General features: G+C 51.6%; 1 protein-coding gene across 1 annotated transcript in view; it reads left to right on the top strand.

Moving 5' to 3' along the window:
- Nucleotides 1-23058, top strand: part of LOC146398945 (uncharacterized) — a 367324-nt gene extending 344266 nt beyond the window's left edge. Inside the window, exons 6-17 of the mRNA XM_084980889.1 lie at nt 653-873; nt 1608-1632; nt 4681-4731; nt 5091-5138; nt 6702-6922; nt 7657-7681; nt 10730-10780; nt 11140-11187; nt 12751-12971; nt 13706-13730; nt 16779-16913; nt 22351-23058. Coding sequence (XP_084837015.1) covers nt 653-873; nt 1608-1632; nt 4681-4731; nt 5091-5138; nt 6702-6922; nt 7657-7681; nt 10730-10780; nt 11140-11187; nt 12751-12971; nt 13706-13730; nt 16779-16913; nt 22351-22370 — 1091 coding nt within the window. The 3' untranslated portion in view covers nt 22371-23058. The remainder of the gene's footprint in view (nt 1-652; nt 874-1607; nt 1633-4680; nt 4732-5090; nt 5139-6701; nt 6923-7656; nt 7682-10729; nt 10781-11139; nt 11188-12750; nt 12972-13705; nt 13731-16778; nt 16914-22350) is intronic.
- The last annotated feature ends 3637 nt before the right edge of the window (nt 23059-26695 follow it).

The following is a 26695-nucleotide window of genomic DNA, read 5'->3' as shown; positions in this document are numbered from 1 at the left end:
TAGGCGGTAACCAGACTCGGCAGAGTGTCAGAGGTGGAAAGTAGAAATGGCCAAGACCTGGCAGCAGGGCTGAAGGGGTCCTATGAGTTATGATGAGAAAAGTTGTTATGGACAGTGGTGCAAAGTACATAGCATTGGGAAGGCCTGCTCTCCCCGTGAGTTTCCTATTGCCAAAGTATTCCAAAGAGAAGCATTATGTATCTAAGAAAAGAAAAGAGGCGAAACATCCCAGAGGATGGCGTGTGAACACAGGAGCACCCTGTGGGAAGAGTAGGGAAGCTGAAATGATCTCCTGCCATTTCAGAAGATGGAGGAATGTGGCTGGAGAGGAAAATGGGCAGGAGGATTCACGAGACTCTGTCATGGCAGCAGAGCCTGCATGCTCGTGTTGGCCATTTCTCAGATGGAGAATATGCCACGGAGAGGTTCCCTTTAGCAAGAGAGGCAGAGGCTCCCTTTCTCAGGTCTTTCAAGGTGCTCTCTGCCGTCCTTCAAAACGTTTACCCGGGAGGATGGGCCAAGAGAATCTCCATCCGTGCTTCATCCCACCCCCACCCCTTGACTCCCAGCCCATGTCCAGTCAGGTGAGGTGCCCAGAGTACCTCCTGAGCAGCACCACCGCCTTGCTGACAGTGACTGTGTGTCCCCCTAGCAACCCTCGATGATGTTGTGGAGGCCGGCGGGAGTGAGAAGACCGAGGAGGAGGCCCTGGCTGGGGCAAATGAGGAGGAGGTGGGGCCGGGAACTGAGAAGGTGCAGGAGGAGGCTGCCTGCATTGACGAGGCAGAGGAGGAGGCGGGCCCATCCCTTGAAAATGACGAGGAGTCCCCAGCCAGCAACCTGGTTGAGCAGGAAGACCAGCTTGCCCCCAAGGTAAGCTCACCTTTCTTGATCGGAGATTTAAAAAGGTGCCTCCTTTCTTCTTGGATGTGCCTACTTCAGAAAAGGAAATCTGAGCAAGTCCATTATAGAGGATATATGCACATTCCTCTGTGGAGGAATGTTGAGTCAAAGTTTGGTACCAACCAATAACTCCTTCCAAGGGGCATTGGCAAAAGGGACCACATCAGTTCCCAAGTGTACATAGGGAGCATTTGTCTTTGAAGAAGCCTGAATGTTTTGTTTTGTTTTGTTTTGTTGTCTTTTTGCCTTTTCTAGGGCCACTCCTGTGGCATATGGAGGTTCCCAGGCTCAGGGTCAAACCGGAGCTGTAGCCACCGGCCTGCGCCAGAGCCACAGCAACGCGGGATCCGGGCAACGTCTGCAACCTACACCTCAGCTCACGGCAATGCCGGATCCTTAACCCACTGAGCAAGGCCAGGGATCGAACCCGCAACCTCATGGTTCCTGGTCGGATTCGTTAACCACTGCGCCACGACGGGAACTCCAAAGAAGCCTGAATGTTTTTTAAATGAACGTGGACTTGGGAGGTCTTCCATGAAAAGCTGGTGCCTTTTCCACAGGTGTCTTTGCTGTCTTCTTTTGGGGAAACGGACTCAACTCTGCCTTCTGTCTGTGTGCCTGCGGTCCGCAACCACAGGAAGACCTGTGGCCACAGTGCAGAGGATGCTGTGACACTCACAGTGTTTTCTTTTCTCTCATCACAGGTGGATGGGATGGATGATGAAAGCCGTAAGTATTCTGGAACCCGGCTCTGCTGAGGAGAAGTCCAGGTGTTGAGGAAGGGCGGGGGGTGCTTTCCTGCCCCTTTGGTTGCAGAGACACCCTGATTCTGGGTTCCTCCTGGGAAAGGGGGTGAAGGATGGGGTGAAAGAGACTGACTTCCCACAAAAGGGCCATCCCAAGTCCTCGGGTCCCTGGAGGAAAGGAGGCTCTTTGTATGGTGGGGGTAGGTGTCTGGGAACATTGGGGGGGTGTGCGTGTGAGGGCCTGTTGGTGTGATTGTGAACCAGTGTGAGTGGGTGTGTTTTGTGGGGAGACACTTGTGCCTTAGCACCACATAGCTGTCCAGTTTCTCGTTGAACAGTCTCATGATGACCGCAGGCTAACTGTCCATTCCCTCATTCTCCCTGCACCCGCTGGGAGCAAGGTTTGGGGAAAAGGCTTTCCTTCCTCTGTTGGTCTTTCGTTTCCTCTTTTCTTCCCCCTCTGCTTGGTGCAGACTTTCATGCTGTTGTTTCAAACATGTGCCATGAACTCGAGCCTCTTGAGGTTGTAAGTGTCCCGAGGAGTGTTGTGAACGCTGTGCTCCCCCCGCACCTCCTGCCCACTCGGGGCAGCCACCCTTCCAGCCTCTGCTCAGGAGTGGTCTTTCAGACACCTCATGTGCATGACATCAGAGAGTCTTTGTCCTTCTGTGTCTGACTGGCTTCACTTGAAGTGATGTCCTCCAGCGAGTTCCTGTTGAGGCTCAGAGCTCATGAACCTGACCAGTACCTATGAGGACACGGGTTCGACCCTTGGCCTTGCTCAGTGGGTGAAGAATCCCGCATTGCGGTGAGCTGCGGCAGAGGTCCCAGACGCGGCTGGTATCCAGCTTGGCTGTGGCTGTGTTGTCGGCCGGGGGCCACAGCTCTGATTTGCTGCCTCGCCTGGGAATTTCCATCTGCTGCGGGGGCAGCCCTCAAGCCCAAAAGTGAATCAGTCAATAATGTCCTGGAGTTCTCTGTGCATTGCTGCAATGGGTAGGGTTTCCTTCTTCTGTGACAACGGAATACCTTGCTATGGTCTGTATCCACCCCGTTGTCTTTCTCAGTCTGTGTGCCCGTGGACACTGGGGCTCTGTTTCTGTTGGGCTCTTGTGTATGGCGCTGCCGTGATCCTGGGATGGCAGGTCTCTTTACCCGACACTGATGGATCTTCCTTTACATGTCCATGCAGCAGTGGGATTGCAGGGTCCTGCCGTGGTGTTTCCCGTCCTGGCTGGCCCCGTTGACATTCCCTGCTACAGTGTCCAGAAGTCCCAGGCAGTCACATCTTCCCAAACATCTGTTCAGGTTTGAAAACACTCCGTGTCCTACCAGGTGGGAGGTGATACCTCGAGGTGCCTTTGCTTTGCCTTTCCATTGTGATAGGCGACTTTGGGAAACATGCCCTCTGTGTGCTGCTCTCTGTGGTCTTCTTGGACGGTGGGTCTCTCCCAGGCTTCCACTCATCTACAACTGAGGCCTTTGCCTTTTGATTCAATTGATTTGTAGTTGTTTCCCATATATTCCAAATATGAGCCCCTGTTTCAAATACAAGATTTACAAATATCCTCTTCTGTAGGTTGTCTTTCCATTCAGTGGATTGTTAGACACTGTCCTTTCTGTTTGTTTCTATTTTAATGGAGGTACAGTGTTGTTTCACTCTCTGCTCTGGAGCGACATTCCCCAGTCGTGTGTGTCCATTAACGTATGTTCCTTTTTTGATATTATTGCCGTCTGAGATCAGGTCGATTTCAGGAGATTGGATCTCGTCCTCCGTGTGCTGCAACAGGAGGACCTTGTTGTCTCTCCATTCTCAATGCCGTAGTTGGCATCAACTGCCCCCAAACTCCCAGTCCGTGCCCTTCACAACCACAAGTCTGTTCTCTGCATCCGTGGGTTCTGTGGACAGGTTCCTTTGTGCCGTGCTTTAGATTCCACCTCTAAGTGAGATCAGGTGGTATCCGTCTTTCTCTTTGTCACGTACTTCACTTTGCACGAGAATCTCTCGATGCATCCCTATTGTTTTGAGTGGCATTGGTTTCTTCTTCGATTTTCTGGCTGAGTCGTGAATTCCATCATCTATGTGGACCACATCGTCATGAGCCATTCATCTGTCTGTGGACATGAGGTGGCTTCCCTGTCTTGGCTGTTGTGAACAGTGCTGCCATAAACATAGAGGGGCATATGTCTTTTTCCTGGATACATTTGTCCTGATATTTCCCAGGGTGCTCGGCTTGCTAGGTCGCATGCCCTGCTGTGTTCAGTTTTCGCAGGACCCTCCATGGTGTCTTCCACAGTGGTTGTACCAGTGTACGTTCGCATCGGCAATGCTGGGGCGGGGGAGCCTTTTCTCCACCCGTATCTGCGACCGACACCAGAGCTCTCGGCAACGCTGGATCCTTAACCCCCTCAGCGAGGCCAGGGATCAACCCCGCAAGCTCGTGGTTCCTAGTCGGATTCGTTTCCGCTGTGCCCTGACGGGAACTCCTGGGTGGTTTCTTTGCTGTTGTTGTTGTGGAGGTGTATGAGTTTTCTTTATATATGTTTTGGAGGTGAACCTCACGGGCAGTGGTCCCTTTCTCCTCAGTGTTTCTGTAGAGCTGCTGTCCACAGTGTGCCAGCCACTGGCCAGAAGGAGCCATTTCTGCTTAATTGAGTTCAGTCAGTAGTTAGGTCTGCCTCTTGCAGTGAACAGAATAAAGCAGCCTATGGTTCACTCCCAGGGGCCACCACACAAGTGTGTCCATGCAGCTGGAATTTCAGGTGTGTCACCCTGGAGCTGAGGCCTCCAGATGGACTCGTAGAAGGGAGATGTGTAAGGCTCCATCCCTCAGCAGCCCACGATCTCTGAAGGTTTGCCACTGTGGCCAGTGTTTTATGGAAGCTTCTGAGGCCGTAGAGCAGAGGGAAGTTCTGAGCACACGGAGGACAAGCCAGGGTGGTGCTGTGTGGCCGCAAACAACCCTAAGTAGGGGATACGTGTGGGGGACAGGCTCTAACACCTTGATTCCTTATGTCTGTGTCTCTGCAGTATGTTTCATGGAGAGTCTGAGTGACAGCAACCATGATGAAAGTGATACAGGTAAGAACAGCTCTCAGGTAGGAGCCAATGGGAGAGGAATCCCGGGACACTTGGGTGACGCCTGCTGCTTGGAGTGTGGGGCAGGTGAGTCTGAAACTTAAAAACAGAAAGAAATTGATGTGAAGATGTTCACCGCCTACTTTAATAAGGAGAGGGAGCAGATATGAGATGCCTGAATGTTGGCATCTGTGCTCACCTTGTGTGGAAGGGTCTCAGTCCATGGAGCAGAAGGAAGGTCTGGGCACCTGGAGGAAAAACCAGGGTGATGCTCTGTACCCGTAGTCACCTCAGGGAAGCCGGAGAAACGGGAGGGCCACTCTTTCTAACTCCTTGATTCCCCTGATGGTGTGTTTCTACAGACTCAGTGGTGGAGAGCCTGAGCAGCCGCCAGGATGAGGAGGCTGCAGGTAGGGAAGAGCACGCAGCTGGGATCCAGTGGGAGAGGGTTCCTGGGAGCACCTGGGTTCCGCCTGCTGCCGGGAGAGGGAGGAAGTGGGGGATAGGACTTGGCGGGTGGGTGGGTGGGTGGCCTAATGAGTGGCACTCTGCTGTGGTGTTTTCCCCTGTGAAATGGATACCACGAAGAAGACTTGGGTCCCTGGTCTTTGTTGTGCTGTGTTTGTATTCCTCTCTCCTTTTCTTTGAGAGGGAGAATCGATTTTCCCTCCCAAAGCTGCTCCTTCCTGGTTTGGTCTCTGCCCGTTGTGCAAGTTTGCTTTGTGATTGGCACCGTGAGGGCCCAGTGCACAAGAGCTGTTGACTTGGTTTCCTTTATTGGCCTTGAGGGACCTGAAGTGGTGGCACCTGAAGTGGTGGCACCTTGACCCTGGAGACCAAGTTGGTCGAGTGAGTGTCAGGTGGTGGGTGAGAAGGCAGCTCTCTGGCTCTGCATGTTTGGGATTTCTGGCCTCCCTGTCCTATTGTGTCCTCATGGTGTGTCCTGAGGGAAGGGATGTTCGCAGAGTTGGATGAGTTAAAGGAGGCATACTTGGAGTTCCAGTGGTTAAGGAATCCAACTAGGAACCATGAGATTGCGGGTTCGATCGCTGGCCTCACTCAGTGAGTTAAGGATCCAGTAATGCCGTGAGCTGTGGTGTAGGTGGCAGATGCAGCTGGGATCCTGCCTTGCTGTGGCTCTGACATAAAATGGCAGCTACGGCTCCTATTAGACCCCTAGCCTGGGAACCTCCATATGGCATGTGTGTGGCCCTAAAAAGCAACAAGTATCAGTAGAAAAAAAAAATAGAGAAATCAGGCAGCACAGAGAAGGAAATATCGTGCAACTCAACATATAGGCGGTAACCAGACTCGGCAGAGTGTCAGAGGTGGAAAGTAGAAATGGCCAAGACTTGGCAGCAGGGCTGAAGGGGGAGTCATTCCTGAATGGGTGCAGAGGTCCTATGAGTTATGATGAGAAAAGTTGTTATGGACAGTGGTGCAAAGTACATAGCATTGGGAAGGCCTGCTCTCCCCGTGAGTTTCCTATTGCCAAAGTATTCCAAAGAGAAGCATTATGTATCTAAGAAAAGAAAAGAGGCGAAACATCCCAGAGGATGGCGTGTGAACACAGGAGCACCCTGTGGGAAGAGTAGGGAAGCTGAAATGATCTCCTGCCATTTCAGAAGATGGAGGAATGTGGCTGGAGAGGAAAATGGGCAGGAGGATTCACGAGACTCTGTCATGGCAGCAGAGCCTGCATGCTCGTGTTGGCCATTTCTCAGATGGAGAATATGCCACGGAGAGGTTCCCTTTAGCAAGAGAGGCAGAGGCTCCCTTTCTCAGGTCTTTCAAGGTGCTCTCTGCCGTCCTTCAAAACGTTTACCCGGGAGGATGGGCCAAGAGAATCTCCATCCGTGCTTCATCCCACCCCCACCCCTTGACTCCCAGCCCATGTCCAGTCAGGTGAGGTGCCCAGAGTACCTCCTGAGCAGCACCACCGCCTTGCTGACAGTGACTGTGTGTCCCCCTAGCAACCCTCGATGATGTTGTGGAGGCCGGCGGGAGTGAGAAGACCGAGGAGGAGGCCCTGGCTGGGGCAAATGAGGAGGAGGTGGGGCCGGGAACTGAGAAGGTGCAGGAGGAGGCTGCCTGCATTGACGAGGCAGAGGAGGAGGCGGGCCCATCCCTTGAAAATGACGAGGAGTCCCCAGCCAGCAACCTGGTTGAGCAGGAAGACCAGCTTGCCCCCAAGGTAAGCTCACCTTTCTTGATCGGAGATTTAAAAAGGTGCCTCCTTTCTTCTTGGATGTGCCTACTTCAGAAAAGGAAATCTGAGCAAGTCCATTATAAAGGATATATGCACATTCCTCTGTGGAGGAATGTTGAGTCAAAGTTTGGTACCAACCAATAACTCCTTCCAAGGGGCATTGGCAAAAGGGACCACATCAGTTCCCAAGTGTACATAGGGAGCATTTGTCTTTGAAGAAGCCTGAATGTTTTGTTTTGTTTTGTTTTGTTGTCTTTTTGCCTTTTCTAGGGCCACTCCTGTGGCATATGGAGGTTCCCAGGCTCAGGGTCAAACCGGAGCTGTAGCCACCGGCCTGCGCCAGAGCCACAGCAGCGCGGGATCCGAGCAACGTCTGCAACCTACACCTCAGCTCACGGCAATGCCGGATCCTTAACCCACTGAGCAAGGCCAGGGATCGAACCCGCAACCTCATGGTTCCTGGTCGGATTCGTTAACCACTGCGCCACGACGGGAACTCCAAAGAAGCCTGAATGTTTTTTAAATGAACGTGGACTTGGGAGGTCTTCCATGAAAAGCTGGTGCCTTTTCCACAGGTGTCTTTGCTGTCTTCTTTTGGGGAAACGGACTCAACTCTGCCTTCTGTCTGTGTGCCTGCGGTCCGCAACCACAGGAAGACCTGTGGCCACAGTGCAGAGGATGCTGTGACACTCACAGTGTTTTCTTTTCTCTCATCACAGGTGGACGGGATGGACGATGAAAGCCGTAAGTATTCTGGAACCCGGCTCTGCTGAGGAGAAGTCCAGGTGTTGAGGAAGGGCGGGGGGTGCTTTCCTGCCCCTTTGGTTGCAGAGACACCCTGATTCTGGGTTCCTCCTGGGAAAGGGGGTGAAGGATGGGGTGAAAGAGACTGACTTCCCACAAAAGGGCCATCCCAAGTCCTCGGGTCCCTGGAGGAAAGGAGGCTCTTTGTATGGTGGGGGTAGGTGTCCGGGAACATTGGGGGGGTGTGCGTGTGAGGGCCTGTTGGTGTGATTGTGAACCAGTGTGAGTGGGTGTGTTTTGTGGGGAGACACTTGTGCCTTAGCACCACATAGCTGTCCAGTTTCTCGTTGAACAGTCTCATGATGACCGCAGGCTAACTGTCCATTCCCTCATTCTCCCTGCACCCGCTGGGAGCAAGGTTTGGGGAAAAGGCTTTCCTTCCTCTGTTGGTCTTTCGTTTCCTCTTTTCTTCCCCCTCTGCTTGGTGCAGACTTTCATGCTGTTGTTTCAAACATGTGCCATGAACTCGAGCCTCTTGAGGTTGTAAGTGTCCCGAGGAGTGTTGTGAACGCTGTGCTCCCCCCGCACCTCCTGCCCACTCGGGGCAGCCACCCTTCCAGCCTCTGCTCAGGAGTGGTCTTTCAGACACCTCATGTGCATGACATCAGAGAGTCTTTGTCCTTCTGTGTCTGACTGGCTTCACTTGAAGTGATGTCCTCCAGCGAGTTCCTGTTGAGGCTCAGAGCTCATGAACCTGACCAGTACCTATGAGGACACGGGTTCGACCCTTGGCCTTGCTCAGTGGGTGAAGAATCCCGCATTGCGGTGAGCTGCGGCAGAGGTCCCAGACGCGGCTGGTATCCAGCTTGGCTGTGGCTGTGTTGTCGGCCGGGGGCCACAGCTCTGATTTGCTGCCTCGCCTGGGAATTTCCATCTGCTGCGGGGGCAGCCCTCAAGCCCAAAAGTGAATCAGTCAATAATGTCCTGGAGTTCTCTGTGCATTGCTGCAATGGGTAGGGTTTCCTTCTTCTGTGACAACGGAATACCTTGCTATGGTCTGTATCCACCCCGTTGTCTTTCTCAGTCTGTGTGCCCGTGGACACTGGGGCTCTGTTTCTGTTGGGCTCTTGTGTATGGCGCTGCCGTGATCCTGGGATGGCAGGTCTCTTTACCCGACACTGATGGATCTTCCTTTACATGTCCATGCAGCAGTGGGATTGCAGGGTCCTGCCGTGGTGTTTCCCGTCCTGGCTGGCCCCGTTGACATTCCCTGCTACAGTGTCCAGAAGTCCCAGGCAGTCACATCTTCCCAAACATCTGTTCAGGTTTGAAAACACTCCGTGTCCTACCAGGTGGGAGGTGATACCTCGAGGTGCCTTTGCTTTGCCTTTCCATTGTGATAGGCGACTTTGGGAAACATGCCCTCTGTGTGCTGCTCTCTGTGGTCTTCTTGGACGGTGGGTCTCTCCCAGGCTTCCACTCATCTACAACTGAGGCCTTTGCCTTTTGATTCAATTGATTTGTAGTTGTTTCCCATATATTCCAAATATGAGCCCCTGTTTCAAATACAAGATTTACAAATATCCTCTTCTGTAGGTTGTCTTTCCATTCAGTGGATTGTTAGACACTGTCCTTTCTGTTTGTTTCTATTTTAATGGAGGTACAGTGTTGTTTCACTCTCTGCTCTGGAGCGACATTCCCCAGTCGTGTGTGTCCATTAACGTATGTTCCTTTTTTGATATTATTGCCGTCTGAGATCAGGTCGATTTCAGGAGATTGGATCTCGTCCTCCGTGTGCTGCAACAGGAGGACCTTGTTGTCTCTCCATTCTCAATGCCGTAGTTGGCATCAACTGCCCCCAAACTCCCAGTCCGTGCCCTTCACAACCACAAGTCTGTTCTCTGCATCCGTGGGTTCTGTGGACAGGTTCCTTTGTGCCGTGCTTTAGATTCCACCTCTAAGTGAGATCAGGTGGTATCCGTCTTTCTCTTTGTCACGTACTTCACTTTGCACGAGAATCTCTCGATGCATCCCTATTGTTTTGAGTGGCATTGGTTTCTTCTTCGATTTTCTGGCTGAGTCGTGAATTCCATCATCTATGTGGACCACATCGTCATGAGCCATTCATCTGTCTGTGGACATGAGGTGGCTTCCCTGTCTTGGCTGTTGTGAACAGTGCTGCCATAAACATAGAGGGGCATATGTCTTTTTCCTGGATACATTTGTCCTGATATTTCCCAGGGTGCTCGGCTTGCTAGGTCGCATGCCCTGCTGTGTTCAGTTTTCGCAGGACCCTCCATGGTGTCTTCCACAGTGGTTGTACCAGTGTACGTTCGCATCGGCAATGCTGGGGCGGGGGAGCCTTTTCTCCACCCGTATCTGCGACCGACACCAGAGCTCTCGGCAACGCTGGATCCTTAACCCCCTCAGCGAGGCCAGGGATCAACCCCGCAAGCTCGTGGTTCCTAGTCGGATTCGTTTCCGCTGTGCCCTGACGGGAACTCCTGGGTGGTTTCTTTGCTGTTGTTGTTGTGGAGGTGTATGAGTTTTCTTTATATATGTTTTGGAGGTGAACCTCACGGGCAGTGGTCCCTTTCTCCTCAGTGTTTCTGTAGAGCTGCTGTCCACAGTGTGCCAGCCACTGGCCAGAAGGAGCCATTTCTGCTTAATTGAGTTCAGTCAGTAGTTAGGTCTGCCTCTTGCAGTGAACAGAATAAAGCAGCCTATGGTTCACTCCCAGGGGCCACCACACAAGTGTGTCCATGCAGCTGGAATTTCAGGTGTGTCACCCTGGAGCTGAGGCCTCCAGATGGACTCGTAGAAGGGAGATGTGTAAGGCTCCATCCCTCAGCAGCCCACGATCTCTGAAGGTTTGCCACTGTGGCCAGTGTTTTATGGAAGCTTCTGAGGCCGTAGAGCAGAGGGAAGTTCTGAGCACACGGAGGACAAGCCAGGGTGGTGCTGTGTGGCCGCAAACAACCCTAAGTAGGGGATACGTGTGGGGGACAGGCTCTAACACCTTGATTCCTTATGTCTGTGTCTCTGCAGTATGTTTCATGGAGAGTCTGAGTGACAGCAACCATGATGAAAGTGATACAGGTAAGAACAGCTCTCAGGTAGGAGCCAATGGGAGAGGAATCCCGGGACACTTGGGTGACGCCTGCTGCTTGGAGTGTGGGGCAGGTGAGTCTGAAACTTAAAAACAGAAAGAAATTGATGTGAAGATGTTCACCGCCTACTTTAATAAGGAGAGGGAGCAGATATGAGATGCCTGAATGTTGGCATCTGTGCTCACCTTGTGTGGAAGGGTCTCAGTCCATGGAGCAGAAGGAAGGTCTGGGCACCTGGAGGAAAAACCAGGGTGATGCTCTGTACCCGTAGTCACCTCAGGGAAGCCGGAGAAACGGGAGGGCCACTCTTTCTAACTCCTTGATTCCCCTGATGGTGTGTTTCTACAGACTCAGTGGTGGAGAGCCTGAGCAGCCGCCAGGATGAGGAGGCTGCAGGTAGGGAAGAGCACGCAGCTGGGATCCAGTGGGAGAGGGTTCCTGGGAGCACCTGGGTTCCGCCTGCTGCCGGGAGAGGGAGGAAGTGGGGGATAGGACTTGGCGGGTGGGTGGGTGGGTGGCCTAATGAGTGGCACTCTGCTGTGGTGTTTTCCCCTGTGAAATGGATACCACGAAGAAGACTTGGGTCCCTGGTCTTTGTTGTGCTGTGTTTGTATTCCTCTCTCCTTTTCTTTGAGAGGGAGAATCGATTTTCCCTCCCAAAGCTGCTCCTTCCTGGTTTGGTCTCTGCCCGTTGTGCAAGTTTGCTTTGTGATTGGCACCGTGAGGGCCCAGTGCACAAGAGCTGTTGACTTGGTTTCCTTTATTGGCCTTGAGGGACCTGAAGTGGTGGCACCTGAAGTGGTGGCACCTTGACCCTGGAGACCAAGTTGGTCGAGTGAGTGTCAGGTGGTGGGTGAGAAGGCAGCTCTCTGGCTCTGCATGTTTGGGATTTCTGGCCTCCCTGTCCTATTGTGTCCTCATGGTGTGTCCTGAGGGAAGGGATGTTCGCAGAGTTGGATGAGTTAAAGGAGGCATACTTGGAGTTCCAGTGGTTAAGGAATCCAACTAGGAACCATGAGATTGCGGGTTCGATCGCTGGCCTCACTCAGTGAGTTAAGGATCCAGTAATGCCGTGAGCTGTGGTGTAGGTGGCAGATGCAGCTGGGATCCTGCCTTGCTGTGGCTCTGACATAAAATGGCAGCTACGGCTCCTATTAGACCCCTAGCCTGGGAACCTCCATATGGCATGTGTGTGGCCCTAAAAAGCAACAAGTATCAGTAGAAAAAAAAAATAGAGAAATCAGGCAGCACAGAGAAGGAAATATCGTGCAACTCAACATATAGGCGGTAACCAGACTCGGCAGAGTGTCAGAGGTGGAAAGTAGAAATGGCCAAGACTTGGCAGCAGGGCTGAAGGGGGAGTCATTCCTGAATGGGTGCAGAGGTCCTATGAGTTATGATGAGAAAAGTTGTTATGGACAGTGGTGCAAAGTACATAGCATTGGGAAGGCCTGCTCTCCCCGTGAGTTTCCTATTGCCAAAGTATTCCAAAGAGAAGCATTATGTATCTAAGAAAAGAAAAGAGGCGAAACATCCCAGAGGATGGCGTGTGAACACAGGAGCACCCTGTGGGAAGAGTAGGGAAGCTGAAATGATCTCCTGCCATTTCAGAAGATGGAGGAATGTGGCTGGAGAGGAAAATGGGCAGGAGGATTCACGAGACTCTGTCATGGCAGCAGAGCCTGCATGCTCGTGTTGGCCATTTCTCAGATGGAGAATATGCCACGGAGAGGTTCCCTTTAGCAAGGGAGGCAGAGGCTCCCTTTCTCAGGTCTTTCAAGGTGCTCTCTGCCGTCCTTCAAAACGTTTACCCGGGAGGATGGGCCAAGAGAAGCTCCATCCATGCTTCATCCCACCCCCACCCCTTGACTCCCAGCCCATGTCCAGTCAGGTGAGGTGCCCAGAGTACCTCCTGAGCAGCACCACCGCCTTGCTGACAGTGACTGTGTGTCCCCCTAGCAACCCTCGATGATGTTGTGGAGGCCGGCGGGAGTGAGAAGACCGAGGAGGAGGCCCTGGCTGGGGCAAATGAGGAGGAGGTGGGGCCGGGAACTGAGAAGGTGCAGGAGGAGGCTGCCTGCATTGACGAGGCAGAGGAGGAGGCGGGCCCATCCCTTGAAAATGACGAGGAGTCCCCAGCCAGCAACCTGGTTGAGCAGGAAGACCAGCTTGCCCCCAAGGTAAGCTCACCTTTCTTGATCGGAGATTTAAAAAGGTGCCTCCTTTCTTCTTGGATGTGCCTACTTCAGAAAAGGAAATCTGAGCAAGTCCATTATAGAGGATATATGCACATTCCTCTGTGGAGGAATGTTGAGTCAAAGTTTGGTACCAACCAATAACTCCTTCCAAGGGGCATTGGCAAAAGGGACCACATCAGTTCCCAAGTGTACATAGGGAGCATTTGTCTTTGAAGAAGCCTGAATGTTTTGTTTTGTTTTGTTTTGTTGTCTTTTTGCCTTTTCTAGGGCCACTCCTGTGGCATATGGAGGTTCCCAGGCTCAGGGTCAAACCGGAGCTGTAGCCACCGGCCTGCGCCAGAGCCACAGCAACGCGGGATCCGAGCAACGTCTGCAACCTACACCTCAGCTCACGGCAATGCCGGATCCTTAACCCACTGAGCAAGGCCAGGGATCGAACCCGCAACCTCATGGTTCCTGGTCGGATTCGTTAACCACTGCGCCACGACGGGAACTCCAAAGAAGCCTGAATGTTTTTTAAATGAACGTGGACTTGGGAGGTCTTCCATGAAAAGCTGGTGCCTTTTCCACAGGTGTCTTTGCTGTCTTCTTTTGGGGAAACGGACTCAACTCTGCCTTCTGTCTGTGTGCCTGCGGTCCGCAACCACAGGAAGACCTGTGGCCACAGTGCAGAGGATGCTGTGACACTCACAGTGTTTTCTTTTCTCTCATCACAGGTGGACGGGATGGACGATGAAAGCCGTAAGTATTCTGGAACCCGGCTCTGCTGAGGAGAAGTCCAGGTGTTGAGGAAGGGCGGGGGGTGCTTTCCTGCCCCTTTGGTTGCAGAGACACCCTGATTCTGGGTTCCTCCTGGGAAAGGGGGTGAAGGATGGGGTGAAAGAGACTGACTTCCCACAAAAGGGCCATCCCAAGTCCTCGGGTCCCTGGAGGAAAGGAGGCTCTTTGTATGGTGGGGGTAGGTGTCTGGGAACATTGGGGGGGTGTGCGTGTGAGGGCCTGTTGGTGTGATTGTGAACCAGTGTGAGTGGGTGTGTTTTGTGGGGAGACACTTGTGCCTTAGCACCACATAGCTGTCCAGTTTCTCGTTGAACAGTCTCATGATGACCGCAGGCTAACTGTCCATTCCCTCATTCTCCCTGCACCCGCTGGGAGCAAGGTTTGGGGAAAAGGCTTTCCTTCCTCTGTTGGTCTTTCGTTTCCTCTTTTCTTCCCCCTCTGCTTGGTGCAGACTTTCATGCTGTTGTTTCAAACATGTGCCATGAACTCGAGCCTCTTGAGGTTGTAAGTGTCCCGAGGAGTGTTGTGAACGCTGTGCTCCCCCCGCACCTCCTGCCCACTCGGGGCAGCCACCCTTCCAGCCTCTGCTCAGGAGTGGTCTTTCAGACACCTCATGTGCATGACATCAGAGAGTCTTTGTCCTTCTGTGTCTGACTGGCTTCACTTGAAGTGATGTCCTCCAGCGAGTTCCTGTTGAGGCTCAGAGCTCATGAACCTGACCAGTACCTATGAGGACACGGGTTCGACCCTTGGCCTTGCTCAGTGGGTGAAGAATCCCGCATTGCGGTGAGCTGCGGCAGAGGTCCCAGACGCGGCTGGTATCCAGCTTGGCTGTGGCTGTGTTGTCGGCCGGGGGCCACAGCTCTGATTTGCCGCCTCGCCTGGGAATTTCCATCTGCTGCGGGGGCAGCCCTCAAGCCCAAAAGTGAATCAGTCAATAATGTCCTCGAGTTCTCTGTGCATTGCTGCAATGGGTAGGGTTTCCTTCTTCTGTGACAACGGAATACCTTGCTATGGTCTGTATCCACCCCGTTGTCTTTCTCAGTCTGTGTGCCCGTGGACACTGGGGCTCTGTTTCTGTTGGGCTCTTGTGTATGGCGCTGCCGTGATCCTGGGATGGCAGGTCTCTTTACCCGACACTGATGGATCTTCCTTTACATGTCCATGCAGCAGTGGGATTGCAGGGTCCTGCCGTGGTGTTTCCCGTCCTGGCTGGCCCCGTTGACATTCCCTGCTACAGTGTCCAGAAGTCCCAGGCAGTCACATCTTCCCAAACATCTGTTCAGGTTTGAAAACACTCCGTGTCCTACCAGGTGGGAGGTGATACCTCGAGGTGCCTTTGCTTTGCCTTTCCATTGTGATAGGCGACTTTGGGAAACATGCCCTCTGTGTGCTGCTCTCTGTGGTCTTCTTGGACGGTGGGTCTCTCCCAGGCTTCCACTCATCTACAACTGAGGCATTTGCCTTTTGATTCAATTGATTTGTAGTTGTTTCCCATATATTCCAAATATGAGCCCCTGTTTCAAATACAAGATTTACAAATATCCTCTTCTGTAGGTTGTCTTTCCATTCAGTGGATTGTTAGACACTGTCCTTTCTGTTTGTTTCTATTTTAATGGAGGTACAGTGTTGTTTCACTCTCTGCTCTGGAGCGACATTCCCCAGTCGTGTGTGTCCATTAACGTATGTTCCTTTTTTGATATTATTGCCGTCTGAGATCAGGTCGATTTCAGGAGATTGGATCTCGTCCTCCGTGTGCTGCAACAGGAGGACCTTGTTGTCTCTCCATTCTCAATGCCGTAGTTGGCATCAACTGCCCCCAAACTCCCAGTCCGTGCCCTTCACAACCACAAGTCTGTTCTCTGCATCCGTGGGTTCTGTGGACAGGTTCCTTTGTGCCGTGCTTTAGATTCCACCTCTAAGTGAGATCAGGTGGTATCCGTCTTTCTCTTTGTCACGTACTTCACTTTGCACGAGAATCTCTCGATGCATCCCTATTGTTTTGAGTAGCATTGGTTTCTTCTTCGATTTTCTGGCTGAGTCGTGAATTCCATCATCTATGTGGACCACATCGTCATGAGCCATTCATCTGTCTGTGGACATGAGGTGGCTTCCCTGTCTTGGCTGTTGTGAACAGTGCTGCCATAAACATAGAGGGGCATATGTCTTTTTCCTGGATACATTTGTCCTGATATTTCCCAGGGTGCTCGGCTTGCTAGGTCGCATGCCCTGCTGTGTTCAGTTTTCGCAGGACCCTCCATGGTGTCTTCCACAGTGGTTGTACCAGTGTACGTTCGCATCGGCAATGCTGGGGCGGGGGAGCCTTTTCTCCACCCGTATCTGCGACCGACACCAGAGCTCTCGGCAACGCTGGATCCTTAACCCCCTCAGCGAGGCCAGGGATCAACCCCGCAAGCTCGTGGTTCCTAGTCGGATTCGTTTCCGCTGTGCCCTGACGGGAACTCCTGGGTGGTTTCTTTGCTGTTGTTGTTGTGGAGGTGTATGAGTTTTCTTTATATATGTTTTGGAGGTGAACCTCACGGGCAGTGGTCCCTTTCTCCTCAGTGTTTCTGTAGAGCTGCTGTCCACAGTGTGCCAGCCACTGGCCAGAAGGAGCCATTTCTGCTTAATTGAGTTCAGTCAGTAGTTAGGTCTGCCTCTTGCAGTGAACAGAATAAAGCAGCCTATGGTTCACTCCCAGGGGCCACCACACAAGTGTGTCCATGCAGCTGGAATTTCAGGTGTGTCACCCTGGAGCTGAGGCCTCCAGATGGACTCGTAGAAGGGAGATGTGTAAGGCTCCATCCCTCAGCAGCCCACGATCTCTGAAGGTTTGCCACTGTGGCCAGTGTTTTATGGAAGCTTCTGAGGCCGTAGAGCAGAGGGAAGTTCTGAGCACACGGAGGACAAGCCAGGGTGGTGCTGTGTGGCCGCAAACAACCCTAAGTAGGGGATACGTGTGGGGGACAGGCTCTAACACCTTGATTCCTTATGTCTGTGTCTCTGCAGTATGTTTCATGGAGAGTCTGAGTGACAGCAACCATGATGAAAGTGATACAGGTAAGAACAGCTCTCAGGTAGGAGCCAATGGGAGAGGGATCCCGGGACACTTGGGTGACGCCTGCTGCTTGGAGTGTGGGGCAGGTGAGTCTGAAACTTAAAAACAGAAAGAAATTGATGTGAAGATGTTCACCGCCTACTTTAATAAGGAGAGGGAGCAGATATGAGATGCCTGAATGTTGGCATCTGTGCTCACCTTGTGTGGAAGGGTCTCAGTCCATGGAGCAGAAGGAAGGTCTGGGCACCTGGAGGAAAAACCAGGGTGATGCTCTGTACCCGTAGTCACCTCAGGGAAGCCGGAGAAACGGGAGGGCCACTCTTTCTAACTCCTTGATTCTCCTGATGGTGTGTTTCTACAGACTCAGTGGTGGAGAGCCTGAGCAGCCGCCAGGATGAGGAGGCTGCAGGTAGGGAAGAGCACGCAGCTGGGATCCAGTGGGAGAGGGTTCCTGGGAGCACCTGGGTTCCGCCTGCTGCCGGGAGAGGGAGGAAGTGGGGGATAGGACTTGGCGGGTGGGTGGGTGGGTGGCCTAATGAGTGGCACTCTGCTGTGGTGTTTTCCCCTGTGAAATGGATACCACGAAGAAGACTTGGGTCCCTGGTCTTTGTTGTGCTGTGTTTGTATTCCTCTCTCCTTTTCTTTGAGAGGGAGAATCGATTTTCCCTCCCAAAGCTGCTCCTTCCTGGTTTGGTCTCTGCCCGTTGTGCAAGTTTGCTTTGTGATTGGCACCGTGAGGGCCCAGTGCACAAGAGCTGTTGACTTGGTTTCCTTTATTGGCCTTGAGGGACCTGAAGTGGTGGCACCTGAAGTGGTGGCACCTTGACCCTGGAGACCAAGTTGGTCGAGTGAGTGTCAGGTGGTGGGTGAGAAGGCAGCTCTCTGGCTCTGCATGTTTGGGATTTCTGGCCTCCCTGTCCTATTGTGTCCTCATGGTGTGTCCTGAGGGAAGGGATGTTCGCAGAGTTGGATGAGTTAAAGGAGGCATACTTGGAGTTCCAGTGGTTAAGGAATCCAACTAGGAACCATGAGATTGTGGGTTCGATCCCTTGCCTCACTCGGTGTCTTGAATATCCAGCATTTTTGTGAGCTATGGTGTTTGTCGCAGATACAGCTTGCATCCTGTATTTCGTGGCTGTGGTTTCGACTGGCAGCTGCAGCTCCCATTTTGTCCCTAGCCTGGGAACCTCCATATCCTGTCAGAGTTGCCCTAGAATAAAGAAAAAGACAAAAATAGTATAGAATAAAATAAAGGAGAAGTCATCTGGGGTTGCTGCATAGGATCGAGTACCCTTGAGTCCTGTCCACCTGCACAGCTGACCCCAGGCTGCTGTCATGACTCTCCTCCCCTCTGGGAGAGGTCCATGTCCAGCTGCCCAAAGAGACCACCCCTGGCCAGCAGGAATTTGGGGGACTGTGTGAAGGAGCTGCTGGCCTTGCTTCAGACCCTTTCTCTCCTGGCCCTGTGACCTCATCTCCTGGGATTGACCATGTCCCAGACAGAGCCTCTGGCAGCAGGACCAGGTGGTCACAGCTCCTGTTGGATCCCCCTCTTCCCATCAGACTGCTATCCCCTGATCCCCAAATCCCAGTCATGTTGACCCTGTGTCCCTTCCTAGCCTGGCCCTGGTCTCCTCCCTCCCAGGTCCCCGAGGCTCAGGCCAAATGGAGGCAGGTGGTGAGCATTCACATCGGGTCTGTACTGAACCAATCTCAGCCTGAGAGAAGTGACACAGGGTCCTTTCCCTCTGAGTTTGTGTCAGCCTCTCTAAGGCCTCCCTCATGTCGGGGCTCCAGAAAACAATCAAGATGAAGGCATCTATCCCTCAGTGCTCATGTACGAAGAGTGGCTCACCTGGCCCAGCCCTGCATCCTTGTGGATGCTTAGTGCTCCTGGCATCACACAGAAGACATGGCAGGATCCCGACCTGAGTGGGAATTTCCAGGGTCTGGGTCTTCCCTCAGTCTCTGTAAGGCCCAGGGATGGCCTGGGCCATCCCATGCCACCCATTCTCAAACTGAGGTTGGAATTTCTGTAAATTCTTTGACATAGATGACAAGTTCAAATGCAGCAACCCCTGAGGCAATTCAGTTCTGTGTTCTCTTGGGAAAAGTGAAAGGCTAGGATTCAAATTTGTTGTATTCCTTTCAGTGACTTTTCACTGTGTCATCTAATAACATGAATGTAACTTGTTTTAGTACACTTTCAAAAGCATTGTCTTCTCAGAGTTCCTGCTGTGGCTCAGTGGGTTAAAAACACGACATGGTGTCCATGAAGATGCAGGTTCAATCCCTGGCCTCGCTCAGTCAGTTGAAGAATCTGGCATTGCTGCAAGCTGTGGCATACATTGCAAAGGCGATTCAAATCCCACCTTGTGGCATCTGTTTTAGGCCTGCAGAGGCAGCTTGTCCCTGACCCCTAGCCCATGAACGTCCATATGCTGCAGGTGTGGCTGAAAAAAGAAAAAGAGAATACCTTTCTTCTATATACTTTTCATGCAGCAATAGAATAAAAAGATAAATTTATATTTCTACTACCACATCTTCATGATTTTTTGAAACTCTTAATACTGAAAAATATTTATTGAATTTCTTTCGCTATAGATTATTTACTGTATTGTGTTAGTTTCAGGTGTACAGCTTCAAATTCTTTTTCTTTACAGGTTATGAGAAGATATTGCATAGAGTTCCATGTGCTACACAGTGAATCCTTGTTGCTTCTCTATTAATCTCACACTCCCAATTGATCCCTTCCCTTCCTTTCCCTTTCCCCTTTGCTAATGGAAGTTTGCTTCCCATGTCTGTGCGTTGTTTCAGTTTTGTAAAAAAGCTGGATTGTAGTCATGTTTCAGATTCAGCATAGAAGTGTTAGAACTTTCATCTTTGTCTAACTTACTTCACGTAGTATGATAATCTCTAGGTCTGTCCATGTTGCTGCAAATTGCATGGCTTCATTCTTTCTTATGGCTGAGTATGACTCCTATATATACATGAAGTATTTTTTGAAGAAGTGAGGTATTTTTGTACCTATTTCTTCTGTACAGCAAAGGGACCCAGTCACACCTATTTATACATTATTTTTCTCTTCTTATGTTCCATTGTGTTCTCTCCAAAGAGACTGAATACATTTCCCTGTGCTACAGCGTAGGGCCTCATTGCTTATCCATCCTAAATGTAAGCGTTTGCATCGACCAACCCCAAATTCCCAGTCCATCCCACTTCCTCTCCCCTCCCCCTTGGCTCCCCACACGTCTGTCCTCTAGATCTGTGAGTCTGTTTCTGTTCTGGAGATATGTTCCTTTGTGCCCTGTCTTGGCTTCTGCATGGAAGTGATGTCATGTGGTATTTGTCATTGTCTTTCTGACTTGTGCCACATACCATGATAACTTTAGTGGCATCGCTGTTGCTGCCAATGGCATTGTTTCTTTCTTGTACAAAGCTGAGTGGTACGACATTGTATATGTGTACCCCATCGTCTTCATCCATCCATCTGTTGGTGGACATTGAGATTGCTTCCATGCCTTGGCTCTTGTGAATTGTGCCATGAACATACAGGGGCATGTGTTTTTTGAGGGGGGTTTGGGGGTTTTTTTGTTTTTCATTTTTTTGTGTTTTTACCATTTCTTGGGCCGCTCCCGTGGAATATGGAGGTTCCCAGGCTAGGGGTCAAATCGGAGCTGGAGCTGCTGGCCTACACCACAGCCACAGCAATGCAGGATCCGAGCTGTGTCTGCAAACTACACCACAGCTCATGGCAACGCCGGATCCTTAACCCACTGAGCAAGGCCAGGGATTGAACCCGCAACCTCATGGTTCCTAGTCGGATTCTTTAACCACTGAGCCACGATGGGAACTCCACAGGAGCATGTGTCTTTTTGAATGAAAGTTTTGTCTGGATAGATGCCCAGGTGTGGGATCGCTGGATCATATAGGGTAGTACTGTATTGAGTTTTCTGAGGAACCCCCATACTCTTTTCCAGAGTGGTCACACTGATTTCCACTGCCACCAACAGTGTAGGAGGGTTCCTCTTTCTCCACACCCCCTCCAGCATTTGTTATCTATCAACTTCTTAATGACGGCCATTCTAACAGGTGTGGGGTGGTCCCTCGCTGCAGTTTTGATGTGTAGTCCCCTCGTACCAAGCAAGGTTGAGCATCTCTTCATGTGCCTATTGGCCATCCCTAAGCCTCATCTGGAGAAATGTCTCTTTAGGTCTTCCGGCTCTTTTTGCATTGAGTTGTTTGGTTTTTGTGGTGGTGGATGAGTTGTATGTGTTGTTTCTCTATTTTGAAGGTAAAGCCATTGGTGGGTGAATCATGTACAAATATTCTCTCCTAGAATAGATTTACAAGGAGATCCTGCTGAATAGCATTGAGAACTATGTCTAGATACTCATGTTGCAACAGAACAAAGGGTGGGGGAAAAACTGTAATTGCAATGTATACATGTAAGGATAACCTGACCCCCTTGCTGTACAGTGGGAAAGTAAAAAAAAAAAAAATATTCTCTCCCATTCTGTGGAGTTTTTCTTTTTTAAAAAAAGGTCTCCTTTGCTGTGCAAACGCTTTTGAGCTTAATTAGTTCCTACTGATTTAGTTGTGTTTTTATTGTCATTATTCTAGGAGGCATATCAAACAAGATCTTGATGCGATTTATGTCCAAGAGCATTCTGCCTGTTGTTCTCTAGGGGTTTTCTAGTATCTGGCCTTACATGGAGGTCGCCCAGCCATTTGGAGTTTATTTCTGTGTATGGTGTTAGTGAATGTTCTCACTGCACTTTTGACAGGTACCTGTCCGGTTTTCCCAGCACCACTGATGGAAGACACTGTCTTTCCTCCAGTGTATGTTCTTGCCTCCTTTGCCATAGAGCAGTTGACCCTTGGTGCTTGGGTTTATTTCTGGGCTTTCTGACTGATCAGTGTTGCTGCTTTTTCACCAGGATCATAGAGTTTAATGACTGTAGCTTTGTAGTATAGTCTGAATACAGGAAGACTGATTTCTCCACTTCTTCCCCCCCCCCCCCGAAAAGCACAAGCGAGAATGGCCAGGAGGTAGAAAGCATTCTCAGGGTAAAAGGAGGTCTTCAGGCCTCTGTCCATTTCTGCCACGCAGGTCTCATGGTTAGTGGTATAAAGTATGGGCTGAAGGGGCTGGTTACCCCTTCCCTTGGGTTATCAGATGTCCTGCTCCTCCCAGGGCCCCACTGGGAGGGACTACATCCTTGTCTCCCGGAGCCTCCCCTTTCCGCTGCATCTGTTTCACTGTGCAGGGATCAGTCCCTTGAAGGCTGCCCAGCCCAATGCACAGGGAACTCGCTCCTGGAGGACAATTGTATTCCCTCTTTGCTAACAGAAAACCTCCTCAGCTAAGCACAGCATAGACGGCAGTGCCACGGGGATCTGAACCCTGGGGAGTTCCAGGCCCTGAGGAGCCTGACGGACCCACACATCCACCCAGGGGAGCCCTCCTTCCATCTGACTCTGCACCTCCTCGGTGATGGCATCCCTGTGTTTGTGTTGCAGACTCCTCTGGGACACCTTGAAGCCTCAGCCTGGGACTGGAAGAGTCCAAAAGTTTCCATCTTGACCAGGATACAAGATTGACCTCACTCTTCATCTATTACGAGCCAACTTTAGTATAAGCTTAGTTCTTTATTGTCTAGATTTAGTATTAAGTTCTGATACATGTTTACTACTTGGTATATAAGATTTTGGTAGAATGTAAGATTGTGTATTAAATAATTGTTACCTATCCATTTGCTTTTTTTAAAACTAGTTTTCGATAAAATAAACACAGGTATAGGAAAGCCCCCTTAAGCAGAGGTAGAACTTAATGCACTGGAGTCAGGCAGTCACCCTAGTGTCCACCCCCTGTCCTGTCACCCGCATCAGTCCTGACTGAAGAAGGGGACTGTGGATTTAGTCCTGACCAACTGCCCTCAAGCCAGTTTCTTTCCAAGGATTCTGTGGCCTCATGTCGGTTTGTACCTTTGACCATGGGAACTCTGTCATGCTCCCTCTTTCAGGATGACATGGTTGGCCGAGCCTTGCATGCCCAGACCCTGGCTGCTGGAACATCCATATCTCACCTTTTCCCTCCTCATGTCTCTGACATGTTTCTTTATATCCCATGCCTGGAGTTGGTATTTTTAAAACATGTAGAGTGACACCGAATGAGACACAGATAAAAACTGTAAAAGTAATTTTAATAAAGTACACTTTGATTGCAAAGCAAGTGTGTTTTGTGTTAATGGATCCCTTGGGAGGATAAAGAATGGCATACCCAAGTATGGAAGGCAGAGATAGGAAACATGAGAGAAGGCATGAACGTGCAGATTTTTCGGCAAAGGCCAAGAGAAACATTTCTTTGTCCACAGAAGGAAGATGCGGTGCTGCAGAATTGGGTGGCAAGAGTATTTTCTCTATTCCAAAATCTGAGAGTGAATCCCAAGGTTAACACTTTTCCCCTCCCCAGAATGCGTTGTCACACCTTTCCATTGTCCACGCATCGTCGTGCTCTGCTCTCCCTGCCTTGCAGGACTCTGGGTTCTGCATGATCAGGGTTGCACCTGAAACAACAAAGAAAGAGAGGGAAAGACCAGCTGTCTTTGCCTTGGCTTCTCAAACCCCTCGGGCTCTCCTGGGCTTCCTGGCTTTCCGTGTCTAAAGATGCTCCTAGTGGGAAGCTGAGTCCTGGTCATTCAGATAGGACGTGGGATGGCCAAACTGGGTTCACCCCTGGGAACAGACTTTGCACACTTCCCCAGGTTGTAATGCACATCCTGGCCCCAACCCCACCTACCCCCATGCTCCAGTGCTTCTACTGGGCGACCACAAAAAGAGGAGGCTTTTTCCACCGTCCACCAGCAACAAAAACAGAGGAGACAGAGACCAAAAGGAAGACAGACAGGGAGAGAGAGACAGGGCTGAGCATAAAATGGGGAGAAAGTGGAAAGAAGAGTGAGAGAAAGACACCAAAAATTCAGAGAGAAAGAGAGGGAAGAGAGGCAGTTGACATAGTGGCCTTAGCATTGGGCTCAAGTCACCCCTAGTGACCAAAGCTGTCACAAGTCTGAGCTATCTCAAGGTGTTTTTCGTCCTGGTGAAGCATCTCCCCTGGGGAAGCCATTCTGAAGTTGGCAGAGGGGTTGAGGGGCCTGCAGCTCCTGGGGTCCCTGCTGGGCCGATCAGGTCAGGTTCTCCCCTAGATTTCCACAGACACTCACCCAGCATCTGAAGGGGATGCAGTCCATCCAAAAAGATGTGCTCCCAACCATGCTGCCTGAAGAGCCCCAAGAAGGGAACCAAGACACCTGCCTTTCATGTTCTGGGAACCAAACAGCTATCAGCAGGATACTCCTAGCATGGACTGCTCTAATGCAGTCAGGTCAAGGCAGGAAGCATGGCTGAGAGCTAAAAGAAGAGCTGTTGGCCAAAGGGAAAGGAAACTCCAATAAGGTGCGAAGTACAGTGATAGACCCCCAGGCTGCAAAATCAACAGAGACTGGACGTGCAGAGTTCCCTCCGCCTCCCACAGCAGAACCTTGGTCTGCACTGGCCTTGGGCACCTGCCAGCGTGAGTTACCTGCTACTCTCAGTGCCCCAAAATGAATACCAGTTGCAAAGTTGGCTGGGCCTCTCACCCAACCCGACACCACCCTATGCCCTGAAATCAGCAACCCCTCTTTTTAAATCAAGTGAGCAGGCTTTGAGTCATCAGCACCCTTCAGACCTGAGATCCAGACAAATCAAGGACCACCCAGCTTGTATCCACATGACCTGGATTCAGGTAGCTTCCTTCTAACGAGGGTGCCACAGAGGAGGAAGAGGCTCAGACGGAGAAGGAAGAAGGCGAGTGTGGAGCTCTCTGGAGAGAAAGGGCACAGGGATGAGCGCAGCCTGCCCCCAAAATACCACCACACAGACACACTGTGCTCATGACCAGAAGCCAAACTCCATGCCAGCCTGATTCTAGGAAGCTGCACCTCCAGGATTCAAGCCAGGTACATCTGGACCAAGAATGCTGCCTCCAAGTCATCAAAGGGCCCTCAGAGCCCCCTGATAGCCTGTCCAACTCTCTAGGCACTGGGCTGCCCAACCAGACAGGAATGGAACCACAGGTGTGAAAGGGGAACTATGTCCCCTCTCTGAGTTGAGGCAAAGAGGGCCAGAGTATCAGAGGCTGCATGTACCCAGGTGCAAGGCCCTGGGCACTTCCATGAGGTTCAACCCACCTGTCTCCAACCCCATCTCTGAGCCTGAAGGCACAGCCAGGGAGCTGCAGAGGGACTCTGCTGGTGTCTGGCACCATCTGGTGGCCATGTGCTCTGAGACCAATGCTCCACTTTTCCTACTGTTTCCTAATACAGACCCCCTGTCCCCACTGGCCTTGGGGCATTTGCCAGCATGACTTCCTTAACCCTCTCCCTCTCAGTACACTGAGAAGCACTGCAGGTGGGGATAAGCCTATCTCAAGGTCTCCCAGGGCTCTCTCCCCACTCGAAACCACCCCACTCGCTGAAATCTGTGAGCCTTGCCTTTTTTTGTGTGTGTCTTTTTAGGGCAGTATCCTTGGCATGTGGAGGTTCCCAAGTTAGGGGTCTAATTGGAGCTGTAGCTGCCAGCCTACACCAGAGCCACAGCAATGCAGGATCCGAGCCGAGTCTGTGACTGACACCACAGCTCATGGCAACATGGGATCCTTAACCCACTGAGTGAAGCCAGGGAGCAAACCTTTGTCCTCATGGGTGCTAGTCAGATTCATTTCTGCTGAAACACGATGGGAACTCCTGGCACTGCATTTCTAAACATTCATACTGAACCATCAGGAAAAGAACGAAAACAACCCTATTCACCACTGCATCCAAAAGAACAAGGAGTTCACACTGGGGTGCAAAGGGATCGGTGGCGCCTTGGGACCCCTGGGAGGCACGTTCCATCACAGAGGGTTAAGGATCCAGTGTTGGAGCAAGACAGCAGAAGCATAAGAGGACACGCTCACCCTCTCCCACAAACACATCAGAAAAACACATCTGCACGTACAATGACTCGCACAGAACATCCACTGCCTGCTGGCAGAGGAACCTAAACCTCCAAAAAGGGCAACTCTTGAGAGAACTGGGAAGAACCAAAGACAAAAAGAGAGGGTAAAGGAATCAGGGCGGGACTAGCATTCCTGAGAGGGAGCTCTGAAGGAGAAAAGGATCCCACCTCCTGGGAAGGCAGCTAACTGACAGGGAGATAAGCTGAGATGGAGGAATCTCAAAGTCACCACGAAAAGCACAGCAGCTGGACTGAGGAAGGCAAAGCAGAGTGAGAGCTGCATCTGAACCACTGGCCGGGACACCCCAGCCAGAGATGCGCAGACAGGGGCTGGGTGCTGAGACTCTGGCTCCAGAGGGGAGTCCTGGGGAGAGGACTGAGGCTGGCATGTGGGGACAGCCTGAGGGGCTAAGGAGCTGTGCAGCACAGGCTGAGGAGAGGAATGCCAGGGCAGAGGGAATCCAGGAGAAGGGCCAACCCACACGAGAGGCCAGGCACCATTGCTGGGGAAGGGAGGGGCATGGGTGGACCCAAAGGAAGCTCCAGGCACCAGAGCTGCCCATGCCCCAGGCTCAGAGGACCAGGTGGCTCTGTGCAGGTTCCCAGCAGGCGGTGAGAAGCCTCTTGCTCCTCGAAGGGAGACTGGGCACTTCTTCTGCAGGCTGCCAGTGGTCAGGCACCTCTTGTGTGGCCTAAGAGCATCAGGGGGCTGAGTGCTGTGTGGTGCCTCTTGCACCATCTACAGGCAGCAGGGACAGGCCTCAGCGGTTGCCTCAGAGGCCAGAGAGAAGCATGGCCTGCCACCACTGGGGACATGTGAGTGGGC

This window comes from Sus scrofa, chromosome 10 (assembly GCF_054392235.1).
Source record: "Sus scrofa isolate SSC_HxYL_T2T_F1_AM1 chromosome 10, Sscrofa_HxYL_maternal_Yorkshire_Landrace_v2.0, whole genome shotgun sequence".
NCBI classification, from domain to species: domain Eukaryota; kingdom Metazoa; phylum Chordata; class Mammalia; order Artiodactyla; family Suidae; genus Sus; species Sus scrofa.
The sequence above is the reverse complement of the archived record's forward strand: the minus strand, read 5'-3'. Positions and strand labels throughout refer to the sequence as shown.